Raw genomic sequence first — 21,037 nt, forward strand, 5'->3', positions numbered from 1 at the left:
TCCTCTTCAATACACTCCACCCCTCCTTCTTCTCCAATTCTTCTTACATGTGCTTTCTTTCTCCTCACCCCCTATTAAATATATTACGAAAACATGATTTCTTTGTAATCTTTATTGAAATACACAACATAATTGCATTTTTGTTTTGTATTTGTAAAACAAAAAATAAATATACAACCAAAACATGATTCTGTTTTGATTTTCGTTAAGACACACAAGTATTTCAATTTTTTTTTCAAATCTATGATTTTGATCCCCTTGATTTTTAATTATAATATTTGGCTTCCCTAGTTTTATAAATTTGTGATTTTGATCCCTTGATAGATTATTAAATAATAATTGTGATTATTAAAAATATTAAATTAATTATAAATTAAACAAAAAATTATTAATCATTAAAAAAATTACTAAAAGACTATTAACCCTAATGTGATGTTATTGTCGGTGGAATCGCATGCAATGGTGTAGATAGAAGAGATGTTTGCGAAGAAGAGGATGAGCACGATATTTTGGAAAATTAGGATCAATAATTTTTTTAATAATTAATAGTTTTGATTACTTTATAATTAAATTAATAACTCAGCTAATTAGAATTATTTGTTAATGATCTATCATGAGGACTAAAATTAACAATTTATAACACTAGGAGACCAAATGTTACAATTAAAATCTAAGGGACCAAAATTACAATTTAACCTTTAATTAATTATAAATGTAAGTTATATTTTTAAAGTAATCAAATTAATTCTGATATGATTTACCATTTTTAATAATACTTAATATCTTTTTAAATTAAAATTAAATTCATTGGATACAAATTACTATTTACAAAAATAATCAAATTAATTATTATAAAAAATACCTTTATCAATTGTAATTAAATCAATTCATAATATTATTTTAATTACAGGAGTAATTTATGTCATCTTTAATTTTAAATTTAAATAAAAAGGTAACTTATTAACAATTAATTTGATTGCAGCTAAAAGAAAAAGGTAATCTATGCCGTCATTAATATAATTTATATCCAAATTAATTAAGTAAGAAAGATAACTTAGTTTTGTAATTAATTTTTTCATAAAAAAAATCTAACAAAAACACCTTTCGGTTGTATATAAAGGGGTGAAAAAAAATAAAACAATGAAAATATGTTTTCGTTTTGAATTTTGTACACCATATTTTGAAAAATAAAATAAGTAAGAAAGACATTTCTATTGTGTAATTTTTTTACACTCCTTTATTATACAATGGAAACATGTTTGCTATAGTAAGGAAGGTACAAAAAATCATATAGTAATAAAATTATAATTTTATTGTATATTTTATTCAAAAAATAATAATTTTATGAGAAGAATAATTCTGGAATAAAAGTAGTGTCAGCCCTCGAGCAATTTGCATGGGTTAAGAAAATAACTCCGGAACAAAGGGAGGAAATTACTTCCTACACCTCCCATATTGCTTCCTGCACCTATTAGGTAATGTAAAAAAATTAGGTGACACCTGATTTGAATTTTTATTTTCTAAAAACAATTTTTATTTTCAAAATTTCAAGATTTAGAACATTTGTATTGAAGAAAGTAGTTTAAGGTGTCACTGCATTTTCAGTTCTTAAAAAAAGACTACAAATGATAATTTATTACTTTCATAGGCCTATTTTTCTAAATTTTAAGCCTACATATTTTCACTCTTACATCATGGAAAGTGTAATTTTTGATTCCGCATTAAGTATTATCTCAATCACATTTCGGCAAGAAAAAAAATATCATACTACCGTATAGTATTTGCCTAAGTAACAATAACTATTTTATATATATATATATATATATATACTATTTAAATAATTAATTGGATTGATAACTGTTATTTTTATTTACCCATTCTCCAATCCACCTCTAGGATGGAAGTTCCCACACCTTACACGTGACACAAGGGGCAAGTCCAAAAAGAATTAATTAATTTGATTAAAAAATCATTCTGAATTTGGATCTGAATATTATTCTCTTAACCTGGTCGTGAGTCGTGACTGCAACCCGGGCTGGGTTGAAATTTGCAAAGAGCCCTTTTTGTAAGCGTTAAACCCTAAACCCAATTTTTTTTTTAAAAAAAAATATCTGGGTTTTTTTGGGAATTTCTCATTAGAAATGAAGATGGAGAAAAGTTCGTTCCTTTCCATGAACAAAAGGCGGTCCAAGGTAAAACCTTTGTGCCTTTAAATCCTCAAAATTCAAACTTTTTTTATTTGTTTCCTGTTAATTGATGTGGGTTTTTGGTTTTCTGTGTTTTAGAGAGGTGAAAGAGAAGTGGGTGAGGGACGATGTCCAAGTCTTGCAAAGGGTTGGCCATGGAGCTAGTAAAGTGTCTCAGTGAATCTGATTGTGTAAAGGTTCGGTTTTGAAGATTTTTATCGATTTGTTGGATTTAAAAATAAATTATTTTTTGTGGGTGATTTGTGCAGTAATGGTTAATCCTTAATGTTGTGATGATGTTGGCTTTGCGTGTGTGTGTTGGAGAATAGGTTGAGAAGAGATCATATAAGGAATGCGTTGGAGAGAAGAGTCCATGCATACCAAGTGAGTGTGCGGGACTCAGGGAAACCTATTTCAATTGCAAGAGAGGCCAGGCAAGTGTTTACTTTTTTTAACTTGATCATGGTACCTTCTATGTGATTTCAAATGCATCCAGATGCCATTTTTTTGTTGTTGTTTTGGGTATCGATTTTATATGCAAAATTGTCTTGCAGCTAGTAAATTTACTTGAGTTTAATTTTAACACCCAGTAAATTTTGCATTGTCAATTAATTATAGCTAGCAATTTTCAATTATATGACAATTCACAAATTTTGAATGAATGTTGAATGTTTCATGGATAGGGTATTGCTATTATCATCTTTTTCTTTAGTGTGTATGATGAAATGTATCTTTACAGCATGTAAATGGACTTCAACCAAATTATCTGGCTGCTAATATTACAGAGATGCTGGTAACTGATATATGGTTGTAAGTATGGAATTGAAAAGTTGGTAAGGCAAATTAATCTAGGTCCCAGTGCTTTTTGGAAAAAAATTAGGAGCGAGCCAGCAAGCATTTGGGGTCCACTAGGTAGAATGAAATGAAATCAAATAACATTAAATTCGGGGGGAAGTGACTGCAGTTAATTTTTTATTGTTTATTTTAGTCACCATCTTGCTTTAACTTTCAAAAGTAGAGGAAGACAGTGTTATGATTACTGAAGGGTGATGGTTCTTCTTTCTGGTGGGCCAGGAAATTTGCTGAAATCATCTTTAAAACTAGTCGTTATATTCATCATGTGTGCCCTTGAGTAAAAGAGTTTTGAGTAGTTTTGACTGTGCAAGTGTTGAAATGGTTAGATGGTTAAGCTGGTAAAGTCAGTCTATAGGATATGGTCTGTCTTGTATCTTTTTATGATCTCTTGCATGTCTACATGTATGATCTTGAAATGTTAACATATTCTTTATTCTTTATGATACTTGAGGATTTTAAAACTGGTTAGGAATTCTCATTAATACATCTGGTGAGTGTACTTGATTAGCATTGAAACTAACAAGTAACAAACAATCAGGTGTTCTTCTAGTTCAGACTTCAGAATTGAATTCAACAAGTTTGTTCTTGAGAACAGTTATATTTGTTAATTGTTAGTAGTAATGCTCACTCGTTGCAAGCTCATTTTGTATTATTAAGGACTTCATGGTCTGCACTTCTTATAAAATTGGTTTGCAATAAGTCATAACAATTGACATAGATTTCTTAAACGATCCATTTTGCCATCTTCATTGCAAATAGTATAAATAGTAGGGCTGGGAAAACCAATGGTAAAAATGTATTTAGTTGATGAAGAAGATGATGAATAACATTTAATGTAGTTCACGTGTAAGCTTCAATATGATATAAAAAATTAAACAGCTATTTTTTTTTTCCATTCTTATCAGGTTGACATGAGAGCTAGGATTCGTGGAAACAAAGGCTATTAATGATCCCATCATACATTAGAAAAATTCTGTAGTTGTTCTGTCCAGTTGAGGTTCTTTCAGTTTTTAGCTCAAGATGAAGTCAACAAAAGTAAAAGAAGAGGGTGAATAAGAGAAATTGGAGGCATTGCTAATTGTTTGATTTGATGGCATTGTAAGCTACGCATGCTCATGACAGCAACAATTTTGCTTTTAGAGAGATCATTAATATAAACTCTATCTAGTAATTAACATAGTGCATGTACATTCACCTACATTCTTGAATGACAGATTCCCTTTCCTCTTATGATAGTTCCACTAAGGGTGAGGCTTGTAGGATGCTCTAAGTGATAGTTTCAAGATTTGTTTGTCATAATTCATGCATCTCCATTATGTTATACAGTATGGTCCCTCTACTTACCTCTCCATGATTCCTGAACACTTCCTTTCTCAAGATAAAGAGGAATAAAAAGGGGTTTTGGACTATTGGCACTTCAATTTGTCAGTCCACACTCTAGTATTGACACTTAAGATTTTTGCTCAACTTTCCAATTTTGTTCTTAATCTTTTAAAACAAAATTAATAGTTATTTATCTTTAATTTATATGTTATATGCAGTAGTACTAAACAAAGTAAAATAAATATGTAATTAATTTATATTAAATAGAATATTTTTAATCATGGTATCTTTATTTGATTAATTTTTTAATGAGTGAATCACTAATTTAGTCTTTGAAATTAACAAAATGATCCTCGAAAGTGTAGATTATCTATCCATTTAGTCCCTCCATTAGTGTCATCTAACATTGTTAAGTGTCTAGCTACCAGTCAAGTAGGCAAATACTTTCACATGGACAAAAATGACCTAACATTTTTTTCCTTCTCTGCATCTTTTTCCTTCTTGTCAATTAATTTTGCATGAGTCTTTTGATCAACCATCAAGGAAATATCATCATAATACCCTTGAAACCTAGTTGTGTGAACAAGGTTTAAAATTCCTTTCCTAGTTTGGTCGCTATCCTTGACATGTATGAAAGTGTTTCAATTGGGTACCTTTAAGCTACTCATTAATATTAATGAATTACGTTAAATGTTAATATAAGTTTTGCTTGAGGTTTCCATTTGATGGATTCATGTTAAATGGATGGCACAGTTGCTCGTGATTTTTTATTCAAGAACAATTGAAATATTTGGTTGTAGAGAAAATATTCTAAAAAAAGAAAATGAGCACTAAAATGTGTTTGTTTGCGATGGATTATGATATCTTGAAATGAAAATTCAATAGGTTTCAATTGTGGAAGAAAAGGAAGAAAAGGAGGCGCTCACGGAAATCGCCTCTATGGTGGCGCATGTGACATCTTTGTTTTTAATTTTTTGTGGTTTAACAACCATTGGTTTCAATTTTGTGATGATGTTAGAGCACTTAAATGTTAATGAAGTTACTTAGCAACTGGCGATAAAAACTAAATAAAAAAAATACTGTGTAGGGACTAAAATTTAATGTTTATAAGTATAAGAATAAAACGCAAAATTTAGACAAGTACAAGATTATAAGAGTGATTATATTTTTAACTCACCACCTCAACAAGCCTACCACACATTTTCACGTCACGAAAATTTTATCGGTATTACATTGCAATTGACAACAGAGAATAAAAGATAAAATTTACTAATGTAAAGACTAAACAAGTATAAGAGCTAAATAAATAATTAGAACTTCAAGGCTTCTAGAGCAACAAGTTTGGAGCTAATATTTTGAGCCTTATTTGGGGCAAGGTCAACTTTGATAAATCATATATTATCTATAGTTCACTACTAAATTCCTAATTTCGTGAAAAATATTGTGCATCTACTAGAAATTACCAATGTGGCTTTCATTGTAAAGTATCTAGGCCTCCTAACTAACTATGGTTGGAGGCAGTGAACAATTATTTTCAATCAATAATGGAAGGGCTTATAAATGCTATTGCTTATGCTTACAACGTAGAGAAGAAAAACTATCTTTTTTTTTTTTTTAAGTTTATTCACCCAACTTTTCAAAAACTATTTTTTTCTTCCTTTTATAAGTATTAAATTAATTTTTCTAAATTTTTTTAAAAAAAAGATATTTGACTCTTCATTTTAAAAAGATAAACCCAGAAAGTTAGGCTAACACCAAGTAAACATATAAGCTAATTAAATAAGTTATAAATTTATTTATTTAATATGTCAAACACACTCAACATTGTTAAAAAAACACTCTAATATAGTTTTTACTTTACGTAAAATCACTTTTTTTTCCTTCCTAAAAATAAATAGTAACACACTCTCCAACGCTCAATTAATAGATAAAATTTATTAGAAATTGCAAAAATTATAAGTCTTATTTAGCAGGACATTTTTTTTTGTATTTTCTAATATATTTCAACCAATAATAAAAAGTGCATGGAAAAGAATGTGTTATGATATATATTCCTAACATCTATCTTCCTAAAATCACCTTTTTAGGTTTAAGCAAAAAGGTCAATAATTTATAATTGATTTTCATAATTTTCAAGTAAATAGTTTAGACACACGACCCAATTCATTGCAATGCTCCATATTCAACGAAATTTCTGTAGACAAAACATACAATTTTAAAAGGTAACACAAATGTGAATCAACTACTTGCAAGTTAGCCATCAAATTTTGGGTGCGCAAGACTTGCAATTGAAGGATTTACAAAACTATCCGCTAGTGCAGGAGAGAAATTCACAGGACACAAGATATAAACCCTATCACAACTAACAAGTCTCCACATCATCAACAAGTACATGAGCCTCCCAACAAACCATATTAACAAAGTGCTATTCACATTGGCTACACTTTCCTGAAGAACATCCTAATCATCAGTATGATTAATCAGTAGAATTAGTAGCTTCACCCTGTAAAAACAACTTAACCGAGTCAGTATATATTTAAAGAAAATATAATATCAAACAAAACAACATAGGGCATATAAACATCTCATATATGACTTACATTTGAATTTGTATCATCAGTACAACCCGCAGCAGGATTTTTGGGTTCAACCTGTAAAAATAAACTCAGCCTAGTAAGCATTTAACAATGTTTTTGTAGACATGAAATAGAGAATACAGATATATCAGTTAGGATTGCTCACAAAAAGCTTCCTTGAACCAGCCAATGAGGAATCCAAATCCTTTAACACAATAGCTGGCATTTGATCGATATCCCAACCTACAACTTTGCAGATGACTTGTGCATAGGCTCTGTGAGCTCGCTTCCTTCTTGTCCTTAATATGGCAGTGGAGTGCTGAATTAGTCCAATACAATCCTTAAACCTCTTCCATACCTTCTTCCCAATACCCCCACAAACCAAACAATAAAAATCTCCTTCCTTGTGATTGTTCTCATAATATCTCCTAAGGTCACCATCTTCTGCAAACACTTTTTCAAAGAACTTATACTCCTCAGATTCTTCAGAATCATTATCTACCAGCTCATCTTCATCCTCCGCCTCCTCATCATCTTTGTCACTGTCAGAACCAGCATCCCCAACTAAGAACTTCTGGCAAGCTTCTAATGCTCTGTGCTGCAATTGCAGCACTGCCACAGTTGCTTTCTCTTCTGCTGATAGAGAATAAGTGAGAGAAGATGATTTGATGTCATCAAAGGAAGGCCATCCTGAAGCTGTAGAAGAAAAACCAGCCTTGGGGCTTTCACTTTCCCACTCAGAAACCAGAGATTCATGAGATTCCTACATTCAATTTTCATTAGTAACAACCAACAAGTAAACATATATGGGAGTTGGGATTTGCTAGCAGCCAATATTAGTATTCCTTTGCTATTCCGATTTTGACAAATTTGAAGAAAGTGTAGCCTACCACAGCTAGCGATGTTAGCCAATAATTAGGTATAACTTCCATCTTTTATATTTAAAATGCTATCCCTTAAAAGCTAGCTCTTTGTATTTTATCTAGTAATGTGTTTAATGTGCAGGTTCAAGACAATTTCACATTATAGCAGTGAATGGTGAAATAAACCTCAGCTTTTGAAGGAGCACCAAAAATTACATTCTTGTAGCTTTGCCACAGGGTACCATCCACTCCTGTGAATCTTGGTAACTTTCTCTACTATTACATAAAAGCTTTTGTATTTTCAACCAGAAGAATAAAAAGCTTTACATAGATTAGCTCATTATCATTTATCAAAAATTTATCCTCAATACATAAATTTTCTCCAAATTTTCCCCAAATAACATTCTAACCCTGAATATATAACCTAGAAAGATACGCATAGGAGGAATGGAGAAAAGCAAAAAGAGTAAAGGTGCATGCTTCTATTCAGCATTCATAATTTGAGATAGACCATAGTTGTCTCACCTTAACTATTTCTCCTCCATTTTCTGAACTTGGTTCCAAGACCTTTCCGTCTAGACTCACACTTTCTTTCTCACAACCCTGCAGAAAGAGAGTTAGCATAACTGCATAAGAGCCATGATAAAATAATTTAACCTACTCACATCAGTATGCACCCATAATTTCTTTCAGGCTTCTTTTTCTCTACCTTAAAAAGGTGGGCCTGATACATAAAAATAATTAACCTTGCTAAATGCTAACATTCTTATTAAACCCTATGCTCCCCAGGATCAACAAGTTTATAAACATCTTTTATTAAAAGTTAAAACGACAGAAAACCAAATTTTGCAGAAAGCAATAAAAAAATATGCAACAAATACACTTTGCTTGAACTCAAAAGCATTAAGCAGGACATTTGGGTTCAACCTGTAAAAATAAACTCAGCCTAGTAAGTATACACTCAATAAAAAATACAGATATATCAATTAGGTTTGCTCACCAAAAGCTTCCTTGAACCTGTCAAGGAGGAATCCAAATCCTTTAATACAATAGCTGGCAATTGATCAATGTCCCAACCAACAACTTTGCAGATGACCTGCGCATAGGCCCTGTGAGCTCTCTTCCTTTTTGTCCTTAGTATGGCAGTGGAGTGATGAATTAGTGTCTTACAATTCTTAAACCTCTTCCATACTTTCTTCCCTATACCTCCACAAACCAAACAATGAAAATCCCCTTCCTTATGATTGCTCTCATAATATCTCCTCAAGTCACCATCTTCTGCAAACACTTTTTCAAAGAACTTGTACTCCTCACATTCTTTAGAATCATAATCATCTACCAATTCGTCTTCATCCTCATCATCTTTGTCATCTTCGTCACCATCAGAACCAGCATCCCCGACTAAGAACTTCTGGCAAGCTTCTAATGCTTTGTGCTGCAATTGCAGCACTGCCACAGTTGCTTTCTCTTCTGCAGATAGAGAATAAGTGAGAGGAGGTGCTTTGATGTCATTAAAGGAAGGCCATCCTGAAGCTGTTGAAGAGACGCCAGCTTTGGGGCTTTCACATACCCATTTGGCATCAGAAACCAGAGATTCATGAGATGCCTACATTTAATTTTCATTAGTAACAACCTACAAGTAAACATGTGGGAGTTGGGATTTTGCTAGCACACCCAATATTAGTATTCCTTTGCAATTCCAATTTTCACAAAGTTGAAGAAACTCAAGAAAGTGCAGCCTACCACAGGTAGTGACGATAGCCATGAAATATAAAAAAAATTCATTGTTAAAATTTTAAAAAGCTAATCTACTAATGTGTTTAATGTGCATGGTCAAGAAAATTTCATACTGTGTTTATAGTAGTGAATGATGCAATAAATCTCATAGATTTTGAAGGAACAGCAAGTTACATTGCTCATAGCTTGGTTGCAGGGTACCAATCCTCTACTGTGAATCTTGTAACTATTTCTCAATTATTGAGTAAATGCTTTTATAATTTCAACCAGAAGAAGAAAGACCATAGCTTTTCCATAGATTATCATATATAAAAAAATTATTCTCAAAATACATAAACTAAAGAAGCAAATTTTCCCTAAATAACATTATAACCTAGAACAATACACATAGGAGGCATTTAAAAATGGAAAAAATAAACAAAAAAGTGTAAAGGTGCATGTTTCTATTCAGCATTCATAATTTGATATAGACCGCAACTGTCTCACCTTAGCTACTTCTTCCCCCTTTTCTAAACTCAGTTCTGAGACCTTTTCAGCTGAATTTTCACCTTTCTTCACAAAACTCTGCAGAAAGAAGGTTAGCATCAGAAACCAAGCCAAGATAATTTAACCTATTCACATCACTATGTGCCCGTAGTTTCTTTCTAACTTCTTTTTTTCTCCCTTAAATAAGCTAGAATGGATTCATAAAAATCAAGGTTCTAAAACATGGTCGCAACAGCGATTCCAGCTACAACATCAAGGTAATCTCTACAACCACAATTATGGCAACATTTGTCCATAATTTCCAACATATCAAGAATCGCGAAAAAACCACGACCTCAACTACAATTTAAAACCTTGATAAAAAAAAAAAATTGACCTTGCTAACACTCTGATGAAACCCTTATACACGTTGTTCCACATGCTCAACAAGCTTTTGTACCATCAGCATTACCATTTAAGAGCTAAAACCAGACTAAACAAACTCATGCAATCACAAAAAGAAGCAACAAATATACATTAATCGAACTCAAAAGCAGCATTACTTACATCTGGCCCAGTTGGCTCCATCCCCAATGGCGAGTAAGTGTTGCTAGGGTACTGTGAAAGTGAAACGATTTTGATGGTGGGAACTGAAATCAGAATAGACGCTATATATTATACAAAATTTTCTTCTGTATGGAACAATTGGGCCCTGCCATTTCGAAAAGGAGGCCCACTTTGTCCTTCCAAGTTCCCACTTCTCTATTACAAATGTTTCCATAAGTGTCCGGTAAGGAAAAAAATATCAAATATAATTGTTATTTTATATTAATTATTTTTTTTAGTTATATTCCTTGTATGTCGATGATGAATTATAAAAAATTTAAATGAATTAATAATGATATAAGGTTAATTTTATAAAATTATTATTTTTATTTATTTATTATTTTTAATAATTGAGGGTATTATTTTGGGATGAAAAGTATGAATTTATGTGTTTTTTTTATGTCATGACGTGTATTGTGAATTTTTACTTTGAATCAAATCAATATTTATTTTTACCCTACCATTAAAAAAATAAGACTTAATTATATAATTGATTTCGTATTTTGAAATTTAATTTGGTCTCTTAATTATTAAAAATATTTTAATTAGATTTTTTAATTATTTGAAACTTTAATTATGTTATTTAATTATTTAAAAGACTACAATTAGATTCTTTTATATGATGAAATATACAAATTGAATTTTTAATAATTTGAGTAACTAAACTTTTTAATAATTAAGAGACCTAATTAATATTTTTTAAAAAGAATTAAAAGACCTAATTAATTTTTTTTACCAATTGATGGATCCAATTGAATTTTATTAAATAATTAAAAGACCTTATTATACTTTTTAATAATTAAGCTATCTAATTAATTTTTTAATAATAATTGAAGGAGGAATTATATAATTAAACAAAAAAGAATCAATATTTATTTATTATTTTAATTAAATGTTATTTTCTATAATATTATTAATTAATAAATAAATTTGTTGGATCAACATTAAAATGTAAACTTAAATTTAATTTTAGTTTTTTATTTTTAAAACTCATAATTTTGGTCTATTTATTTTAAAATAGAAATATTTAATTATTATATTTTCTAAATTTTGTAATTTTGGTCTCCAATGTCTTTCAATTTTGTAATAACTACAATTTTTATCCTTATGTCAAATAATTTCATACGCCATTATTAATCTAAATTAAGTCAACTTAATCTGTTGTTGATCAATGCTCTAGATGTGATAAAATGATGAATTCTATTTTTTTTACTTTAAACAATGACTTGATTTTTTTTTTTTTTATGGACAGGGGATTGCTCGAGAGTATGAAGTGTGAACAGTAGAATGATTGCGTCATGAATGTATATATAGAACAGATTACAGAAGTGCGTATTGGCGCGTGGTTCTCACCACCGGAGAAGCTCAGCCGCAGAGATAAGGAAACGAAACTCCACATAGGAATCACTTTCTTTCTTTGCTCTCCCCCAACCCAATGGCTACTTCCATTAACAGGTTTTTCCTCATCTCTCTCTCTCTCTCTCTCTCTCTCTCTCTCTCTCTCTCTCATGAAATTCAATTTAACTTTGTGAATTTTCTCGTTTGAAGCAGCAGTGCTCTGGGGTGGAAACATTCCTCCTTCTTCGTACAATCCAATAATGGCTTCAACGTTGCTTCGCCTCCTTTCAAACCAAAGCCGCCACGCTCCTCCAACTTTTCTCTCTATTGCTCTGCCGCCTCCTCTTCTTCTGGTACCTTCCATTTCTCCCTCCCCTTTTACTTTCTCAACTCTTTTCAGGAACTGGGTATCTTTTTTTTTTTTTTGTCAATTTAGCTCAATTTTGACTTGGGTTCATTTGGGGCAGTTGTTTTGAAGTGGAAATGTAGTTGCTTTATCTATATGCAATGCACTGCAGAATTCCATTTATTTAGATGCTGCTTGTTAGCACTGTTCATTTATGATGCTAGAAAAGGGTAATTCGGATATCTAATGAAGTATCTATAGGGCTTGTTGAATGCTTGAATTTGATTGAAATTGAAGGAAAGAAGGGGAAAAGAAAATAATGTTTTTTGAAGAGTAAATTTAGCTGCCATTTGTGCCCGAGGTTTTAAATTGCGGTTGGCCAGTCGCGGTTGTGGTTTTATTGCGATCCTTGATATTATAGAAAACTATGGATAAATGCAGCTAATGCGGCTTCAATTGAAGTTGCGGAGACCCCCCAAAACCTTGACATTGTGATCATAATCAAGTTTGCAAACCATTTTTTATAACCTAGAAGCCATTTAACTTAGTTTCACACATTTGCAAATTCTTCAAAAGGGAGGAAGAATTTCTCTGCTGACATTTTTTATAACCTAGAAACCATTTAACCTAGAAGCCATTTAACTTAGTTTCTCAAATTTTTTATAACCTAGAAGCCATGTAACCTAGAAACCTTGACATTGTTCAGTGTTCAAACAATCCCATTGAAGAGTATTATGAGCATTTCTCTGCTGCCTTCGTTTTTTATCTCTTAGTTGCAGACATGTCCCTGCAAATATATAGAAATTGACTTGGTTGCTGTGTTTGGTTTTTATTTTAATTTTATTAGATCCACTGTTGGTTAAGGCTGCTAGGGGAGATCCCGTTAGTCGTCCTCCAGCATGGATGATGCGCCAGGCAGGAAGGTACATGGCTGTTTACAAAAATCTTGCTGAGAAATATCCATCCTTCCGAGAGAGGTCAGAGACAACTGAACTCATTGTGGAAATTTCTTTGCAGCCTTGGAAAGCTTTCAGACCAGATGGAGTCATTATCTTCTCAGACATCCTTACACCACTTCCTGCATTTGGAGTTGATTTTGACATAGAAGAAGTAAGGGGACCTGTTATACATTCACCCATTCATTCTGAGGAAGGATTAAAGGTTTTGCATCCAATTGACCTGGACAGGCTTAAATTTGTTGGAGATTCACTTAAGATACTGCGCCGAGAGGTAAAACTTGGTTGCATCTCCTCATTTATGTCTCAACCATTCTTCTAATCTGTTTCCCTTGCTAATTCTTTTTTATTCAGGTTGGTGGTCATGCAGCTGTTTTGGGTTTTGTGGGAGCTCCTTGGACAATAGCAACATATATAGTGGAAGGGGGTACAACACGCACATATACAACCATTAAGAGCATGTGTCACACTGCTCCACATGTATTGAGGACTTTGCTTTCTCATTTGACACAAGCAATAGCTGATTATGCTATTTTCCAAGTGGAGTCTGGGGCTCACTGCATACAAATATTTGATTCATGGGGTGGACAACTACCACCTGAAATGTGGGAATGCTGGTCAAAGTCATATATCAAAGAGGTAACAGAAAAAAAAATCCTCATTTCTTTCTTGCCTGATGAAATTGTATTTTAATTTTTAAACTTTGCAATTTGGAATTCTTATTATTAAGCCTTTGCTTATGTTATAACAGCTTTGACTTTAACCAAGTTCTTTATTTAAAAAGAAAAAAAATATGTAGCTTGCTGAGTTTTGCAACAATTAACAAGTTTTATATCAAGCTAATGTTATACTCTTGCAAACTTCCAATCTTCGATGATTTTTCTTGGTTGGTTAACTAGGTAAAAATATGATCAGATGATCAGTTTAAAGGATTTCATTTGTAATTTTTCTGGGCAAATAGAAAAAAAACTTGTGACGTGTGCATTGATTAAGAAATAAGCTCACTAGATGTTGGTATTGTGCTCTTGACTTTGGGGGAGAAAAATCCAAATCAGAGGCTACTTTATTTTTTTTATATTTTATTGCGATTAGTATTGCTGGCAGTATCTTTTTACAATACATAAACTCAAGGTTGGATACTATATTGCCTTACTCCTTATTTTTTCCCCTTTTAGTCATGTATTGCTTTCTGAATTTTCAGATTGTAAATTTGGTCAAGAAAAAATGCCCTGAGGTACCAATTGTTCTTTATATAAATGGAAATGGTGGTCTTCTTGAGCGTATGAAAGACACTGGAGTTGATGTTATAGGGCTAGACTGGACAGTGGATATGGCAGATGGAAGAAGAAGATTGGGTAGTGGGATAAGTGTTCAGGGAAATGTGGACCCTGCCTACTTGTTCTCTCCTCTTGATGCCCTGACTGAAGAAATTCAGAGGTTGGTGACATAATATCTCTGTGCCTTGGTATTCATGAAGTCGTGACATAACCATTACTTGTCCATACAAGTATCATTCACTTCAGTTGTTAAATTTACAAAACATTCATTTTAGTCCTTTTTGTTCCAAGCAAATGTCTAGGCTGCATATTTTCTGTTAATGATCTCTTAGTTTCCAAATTATGACTTGGTGACTGAAGCTAATGTTACAGCATGTTATGTTACTAGTGTTGTGTCCAACTGAATCATCATAGTCATAACTGAGAATGGAGAAATGAGTTGTATCAATGAATTATCTTGACTTCTTAATATGATAACTATTTGTCAGGGTTGTGAGGTGTGCGGGACCTAGACGGCACATCCTTAATCTCGGACATGGTGTTCTTGTTGGCACGCCTGAAGAAGCTGTTGCACATTTCTTTGAAGTAGCTAGGAGCTTGCAGTTTGAAACACTTTTTCAAAACAATACCGCAAAAGACCCTAATCTTGTAACTTAAGGACAAATGCCATTACTGTTGCTTCTTGTTTTACTTTGTCTCAGGAGTTAGTTCAAGCCCTTCTAGAAAGGAAGAGTGTAGGCTTAGTCCTTTATTGTTGTGCTTCTATGAGATGATCAAAGGTCTGAGGATGCACATTGCTGTACCGGCTTAGATGAAGTTTCGATTTTACATTCTGATGTATTTATAATTAATTATGATGAATTAATTTGGAGGATTCCTTCCATTTTGGTAAAATTTTCTTAGCTTGGGGTGACACTCTGTCTTGTACTAATATTTTGTTTCAAAGAATTAATTAATTTATAATTTCCCTTTTAAGTCCTTTTTTAAACTTTTTTTTTTTCTGTTAAAAGTTTACCACGCTATCATCCTATACTTGGGGTGACATTCATTCATGTCACATTTTTTCTAGTCAAGTTAATAAGTTAATTTTTTTTTGAAAGAAATGTATTCCATTTTATTTGAAGATTTGAATTATTTTTTCCCTAACAGGTAATCCTAAGAAAGAAAGTATTTAACTGTTTTTTATTTTAAAAAAATCAAATTCCATGTCTAATTAATTGTGGATAATTTGGATTCTGATTGGAGTCTCTTTAACACGCAATTTAAACGGAGTTAAAAAGAAAAGGACTTAAATGGAGAATTTTAAAAATTTGAGGGACCAAATGCATTAAAATTAAATCTGGAGAACCAAAACCAAATATAGATTAATATTTGGGGGATCAAAATCATATTTAACTCTTTTATTTTTCGTTATTGGGTTTAACTTGGTGAAGGTACACTGAAGAGTTATCTCATTATGTTAAGGGCTGTTATGAGCCTAACTTAAAAAAAGAAAAAAAAAAAGTATATTTTCAATGAAGAGTAAATCTAAGCACACAGGTGAAGTGTTACTACATGAACACTGGAATGATTGCCTTAATGCTTTAGAGCCTCGTTTACAGCCTTGAGAGCCTTGTCATATGAGAAAAACCCCATAAAGTTGAACTCATAGCCATCCGTTGTGATAACCTGCATGCGTTTTTCTGATGGATTCAATCCATTTGTGACAGAACTGACATTGCTCAACTGATCCAGCAGCACTATCACCTAGATAGATGTTCCACACAAAAAATTAGTATTCAATACCACAAAGTTTCTCTTATTATTGCAATGCTGCTAACTTCGAAAATCCAGTGTTGTATGATCTCAAATTATACAACTCAATTAGCACTTGTCTAGTTTAAAATTATTACATTAAGCACTATATATTATCTATATGATATGTTTGAAGTATTTTTCCATTGTCATTGAATCTTAGGATTCAATACAAGCTATAATTCACAATTCAAAAACTAGCTTGGCGATTGGCGATTGGCGATTCACGATTTGATAACCTTTGGTATGAATTTTCAAGTTTAGATGGTGTCTGTTTTCCTGTAACTTAATAAATAGTGTGTGAATATCATTCCTCTGTAACTAATTCATGTGAATTGCTTGAAATTATGACAAGGCAATGAGGTGAAAAGGTACCTTATAATAAACACATTCATGCTGCTGCAGGGAGAATGGATGATGGCACAGTGGATAGTCACTGCAAAATGCTAATCTTTTGGTGGATATATAGAGTGTTCCAATTAGAGGTCCAGAGTTTGTTGATATGTAGCAAGCACATGGCTGTAAGAGCTTCTCTCCTGGAAAAACCCCAAATGTTTGTTGAAATAGCTTATCAGGCCCTCCTGATGTAAGTACCTTTGTTCCTTGAATAAGTCTAGCAATTGCAGCATCAGCTGGTCTAGAACTAACTCTTACTACAAAAATATAGATTTCCATTAGAATTAAGTCAGGATGTCAAACACTTAATGGATCCCATTATGGTTCATAATTAAATAACTAAAGTAGAGTTGGTTTAGCTTCTAGCTCATGTGAGCCTTTTAATTAAATATTTTGTTCTTAACTTAAAAGAAAAGGTTTATAAGTATATTAATGCTTGTGGAAAAATTAGATGAGAGAGTTTTTGGGAAAGTTGAAGTGCATAAATTGATTTTAACAGATGTGATCTTTCCAACATGAGAAAAGTAAGTACTTTTTATTTAATGGGCTCAAAAACCTTGTTAATTGATCCTTATGTGCTTCTTTTAACAATTAGATTTTTTATCCATAGAAAAAAAGGAAGAAATTTAATTCATTTGACTTAAGTTATTTTATTTTCTTCTCTTGCTTACTAATTTAATATGAAAGAGCAATACAAGGGTTCTTCTCTTTGTGTTTTGAATAAGAGTTATTCAAGATCTATTCCATCTTTAAGATTGCAACTTCACTTTGAGAATTGGGCTAAGGTGTTTGTAAAAGAGTTACATCAAAAGGACTATGATTACTTGGGAGGGTGAATTAAATTGGTGATTGGTTTAGCATGCAAAAAACATGGGGCAAGCCTTCATTATTTATCTTGTGTGTGTATGATTTGGTAAAAGAAAAAAAGAATATCATGTATTCAACTTCCAAGTGAAGATAGGTAAGCTTATGAATGTTTCATGAAAGAAGCAAAAATTACCGAAGACAAAGAAGACAACCTTTCCATTTCCACCATAGTAGGACTGAAAAAGAAAAAGCAGAAGAGAACTCACAGTGATTCCGTATATTGCCAACCATGGTCTCAGCTTGTTTGGTTGCTTCTTCAACCTTCTTGCCATAATGATTTATTGCATCATATATTCTATCCATTGGATTGGGACCTGAAACCATATCTTGAACATAAGTGAAACAAGGATAAATTTGGTTATAAAAACACAATCTCTTGGAAATCACTCACGTTTGGCTTCTGCAGGGGAAACAGGAGCAGGGGAAATGTAAACATAAGGGTTGTTGCTGTTGATGCTAGTTGTACTAGCAGTAACAGTAATCTCTGTGTGATAACTCATCATTCCCTTGTTTAGAGAACCAAAAGAGCTTGACTCTGGTGGATACAAAGTTTGATGGAGGAAGGAAGAAAGAGATAGGAGAGGAACAAGTGCAAGATGGTAGAGAAAAGAAAAGATAGAAGAGAGGATAGCTAGAGAAGAATGTAGGGGCAATATACTTATGCGGATTTGAATGCAAATTTGGAGAAAAATTGAAAAAGAAGAGAGAATAATATGAGATCACACTAGTGATGTGAATGAGAGATAAAGAGAATAAATAGATATTAAGAAAATATTGTAGAAATATATTGAAAGAATAGAATGACATAAGTGACTTCCTGTATGTTTACATCTGCATGGCACGACATTAATAAATAATAAGTATACGATAATAGCAAAGCCTCGTCTCTCTAAGTGAGATCAGCTATGTTGATTACACAATGTTGTTTAACTCGGTTAAAGACCAAAGCTTCACGAATATTATTTATCATGAGATTTCTTTTGACGATTTCCTTCCGTTTCCTTCTTCATCCCATAGGATTAAAAACCATGAGATCTATTATTCTCTATGTTTTTCGTGACCAAAACCATTTTAACTGATTTTTTTGTCATCTTTGCTTTAATTGGTGCCATAACAATATCTCCTTCCATACAATCAATTTGTAACCTGTACTTTTTTATGCGGCCTCACATTTACCTTAATATTCTCTCCTGTTGTCCCTTTAATTCACTACCATATAATATACAATGTAATACCATAAAATTTGTCCTTAAGTTTGATAGATACTTTAATGTCTTTCTCCATTTTAGTATCTTGTTATCTTGTGTGACATCCTCATTAATTTTTCATCATTTTGTATTACGGATCTCAAATATTTAAACTTAAAAATGTGTGGTATGACATCTCTCATTTTACTTTAAGTCATGTTCCTCCCTTCTCTTCCTAAAATTGCAATACTCTATCTTTCTCCTAGTTAAGTGAAACCTTTGTTGCCAAATTCTGAATAACAAACCATTTCAATTGCACCTGAATAAATAGTAGTGACTTACTGCTTGTGTAGTTGTGCATATGTTTATCGGGTCAATTGGAATCAATGACTCATCATCAATAACCATGATTATTGTGGATTTACCCAAAATCAAATATCCAACAATACCATTTTTTCTCTTTTTTCATAAAAAGTAATTTTAGTGTAAAAATGAACCAATTTTTGAGTTACACTTGTGAGAACACGGTAATGCAGACGTTGAGCAATAGTTCAATTCATCATGTGTAAGGAATTGGGGTTGGGTTTCGTTAAAGAGCTAAATTTAAACTTGATGTCTATGGTGTACAAAAATTGTTTCATATGCTGCTGGTATGCAGTGTCTGCGAGAATAATGTCAAAGCTTGAAAGAATTTATGTGAAAGCCTCTGTTTGGTTTTATGAATGTTGAACTATGAGAATTCTATAAAAGAAAATATTCTGAACTATATTTGAAATGATATGTGAGTGGTTTTGAGGAACTGGGAAATAAAGTACTGCTAAAAATGTGGCGAATATATTCAAGATATAAAGGAACAACGCCAAAAGAGAGATGCTGCCTCTGCAGAATATGAATATGATGCTAAAGTTGTTTGAAAACAAAATTACAAAGTATATAAATTTTTATACTTACAACCAATTAAAAATCACTTTAAGTGTGACTTTAAATATAATATCCTACCATACATAATAATTTTTTATTAAATATCATTATAAAAAAGTTTTATACTTCAATGTATCTAAATTAAATTACAACAGTCAAGCAACTTCAAAATTTGTGGAGATTCTTATATGTTGTTTGCTAGATGAATAAAATATGCTTATAGAAAATAGAAAGTATGTACTAAATATAAACCCACACAATATATGGACAACTTAAATTCTTAACATGAGAAAAGGTTGAAAATGAACTGTTAGATTTCAAAAATATTAGTATATGCCAACAAGGTATTCCGCTGATCAGTACTGCAATTGTGTTACCCTATAACAGTAGCTCATGGTTTAAGATAGTATCCTATTGAATGGGTCATTCTTCGGTCAAAAAACCATTTTGTTCTTTAGGAACTCCAAATATTCGCAGTTCTTCGTGTATCACAGCTCTTGAACGGTCCCACTCCCATAATTGCTACTCTCACAATCCGAGAGTGGTTTTTGTCATTATTTCAAAAATTTATTTTCACAAAATCATGTTTTTGTTATGTAATACATACATATAATAGAGTCATATTTTTATTGTTTTATTTTTTCATCCCTAAAATATAATGAAATAATAATTTTATTGTGTAATTTCAAATGAAATCATGATTTCACTATAATTTTATTGTGTATTATACCATGAAATTTATGATTTTTTTTGTTTTTATTTTTTAAAAGGTATTTGTTGAAAAAATATTAATATTAGATGATTGATATTTTAATTTTTGACTAATACATGAACAATTAATGTGTATAGATTAATGTGATGTAGATTATTGATATTTTAGGATGAATTTGTAGCTACACAGAAGTACCATAATGATAATAAGACAATCAAACAATATCTTCCTAAAGATTGATGCAATCAAAGAATGTGATAATTTACTTACAAGTGAACCATAGATCCATTTATATAAGACATTAATGGTGGTTTAAGATTTGGATTTTTTTCAACTCACCCCACCAATTTTAATAAACATTAACTAAAATAAAATTAATAAAAAATTAACATATATATAAAACTTGTAAATTTAAATTTGCACAAACATATAATGAAAATTAAAAATTAATTAATCAATAATAAATATTTAAATTCAACAACCCATCTTAAAACTTAAAAAATTAAGAGAAACACTAATTTTAATTATTAACATAAACATTAATCATTAGTTTTAATGAATATAAACCAATTTTTTTATTAAAATCTGAATAAAATAAAATAAAAATAAAAATTACACCAAGGAAAACACAC

The 21,037-nt window shown here is 31.6% G+C and overlaps 4 protein-coding genes across 6 annotated transcripts; 2 read left to right on the plus strand and 2 right to left on the minus strand.

The window, feature by feature from the left end:
- The first annotated feature begins 2,039 nt into the window (after positions 1-2,039).
- LOC114375014 (cytochrome c oxidase assembly factor 5-like) lies at positions 2,040-4,495 on the plus strand. The gene is made up of 4 exons (XM_028332750.1): positions 2,040-2,192; positions 2,286-2,383; positions 2,516-2,620; positions 3,947-4,495. The coding sequence occupies exons 2-4, from the start codon at positions 2,315-2,317 to the stop codon at positions 3,986-3,988; spliced, it is 216 nt and encodes a 71-aa protein (XP_028188551.1). The 5' UTR covers positions 2,040-2,192; positions 2,286-2,314; the 3' UTR covers positions 3,989-4,495.
- Positions 4,496-6,508: 2,013 nt separating this feature from the next.
- On the minus strand, positions 6,509-10,674 carry LOC114373499. Its single transcript, XM_028330972.1, has 7 exons — positions 10,573-10,674; positions 10,027-10,104; positions 8,804-9,409; positions 8,329-8,406; positions 7,107-7,703; positions 6,965-7,015; positions 6,509-6,867 (listed from the first exon to the last, which is right to left on the minus strand). The coding sequence occupies exons 1-7, from the start codon at positions 10,591-10,593 to the stop codon at positions 6,841-6,843; spliced, it is 1,458 nt and encodes a 485-aa protein (XP_028186773.1). The 5' UTR covers positions 10,594-10,674; the 3' UTR covers positions 6,509-6,840.
- Positions 10,675-11,935: 1,261 nt separating this feature from the next.
- On the plus strand, positions 11,936-15,503 carry LOC114377545 (uroporphyrinogen decarboxylase 1, chloroplastic-like). Of its 3 annotated transcripts, none has more exons than XM_028336103.1 (6): positions 11,936-12,066; positions 12,163-12,302; positions 13,143-13,525; positions 13,606-13,890; positions 14,453-14,688; positions 15,017-15,503. In XM_028336103.1, the coding sequence occupies exons 1-6, from the start codon at positions 12,047-12,049 to the stop codon at positions 15,183-15,185; spliced, it is 1,233 nt and encodes a 410-aa protein (XP_028191904.1). In that variant the 5' UTR covers positions 11,936-12,046; the 3' UTR covers positions 15,186-15,503. The 3 variants fall into 3 exon arrangements, with proteins under 3 accessions (XP_028191904.1, XP_028191905.1, XP_028191903.1); XM_028336104.1 differs by having other exon boundaries at positions 12,166-12,302; XM_028336102.1 differs by having other exon boundaries at positions 11,938-12,066; positions 12,160-12,302.
- Positions 15,504-15,888: 385 nt separating this feature from the next.
- LOC114374633 (GEM-like protein 2) lies at positions 15,889-18,246 on the minus strand. Its single transcript, XM_028332300.1, has 4 exons — positions 17,977-18,246; positions 17,792-17,899; positions 16,698-16,975; positions 15,889-16,274 (listed from the first exon to the last, which is right to left on the minus strand). Exons 1-4 carry the CDS (start codon positions 18,086-18,088, stop codon positions 16,104-16,106), a joined length of 669 nt encoding a protein of 222 aa, XP_028188101.1. The 5' UTR covers positions 18,089-18,246; the 3' UTR covers positions 15,889-16,103.
- Between the last annotated feature and the right edge of the window lie 2,791 nt (positions 18,247-21,037).

This window comes from Glycine soja, chromosome 11, assembly GCF_004193775.1.
Source record: "Glycine soja cultivar W05 chromosome 11, ASM419377v2, whole genome shotgun sequence".
Lineage (NCBI taxonomy): Eukaryota > Viridiplantae > Streptophyta > Magnoliopsida > Fabales > Fabaceae > Glycine > Glycine soja.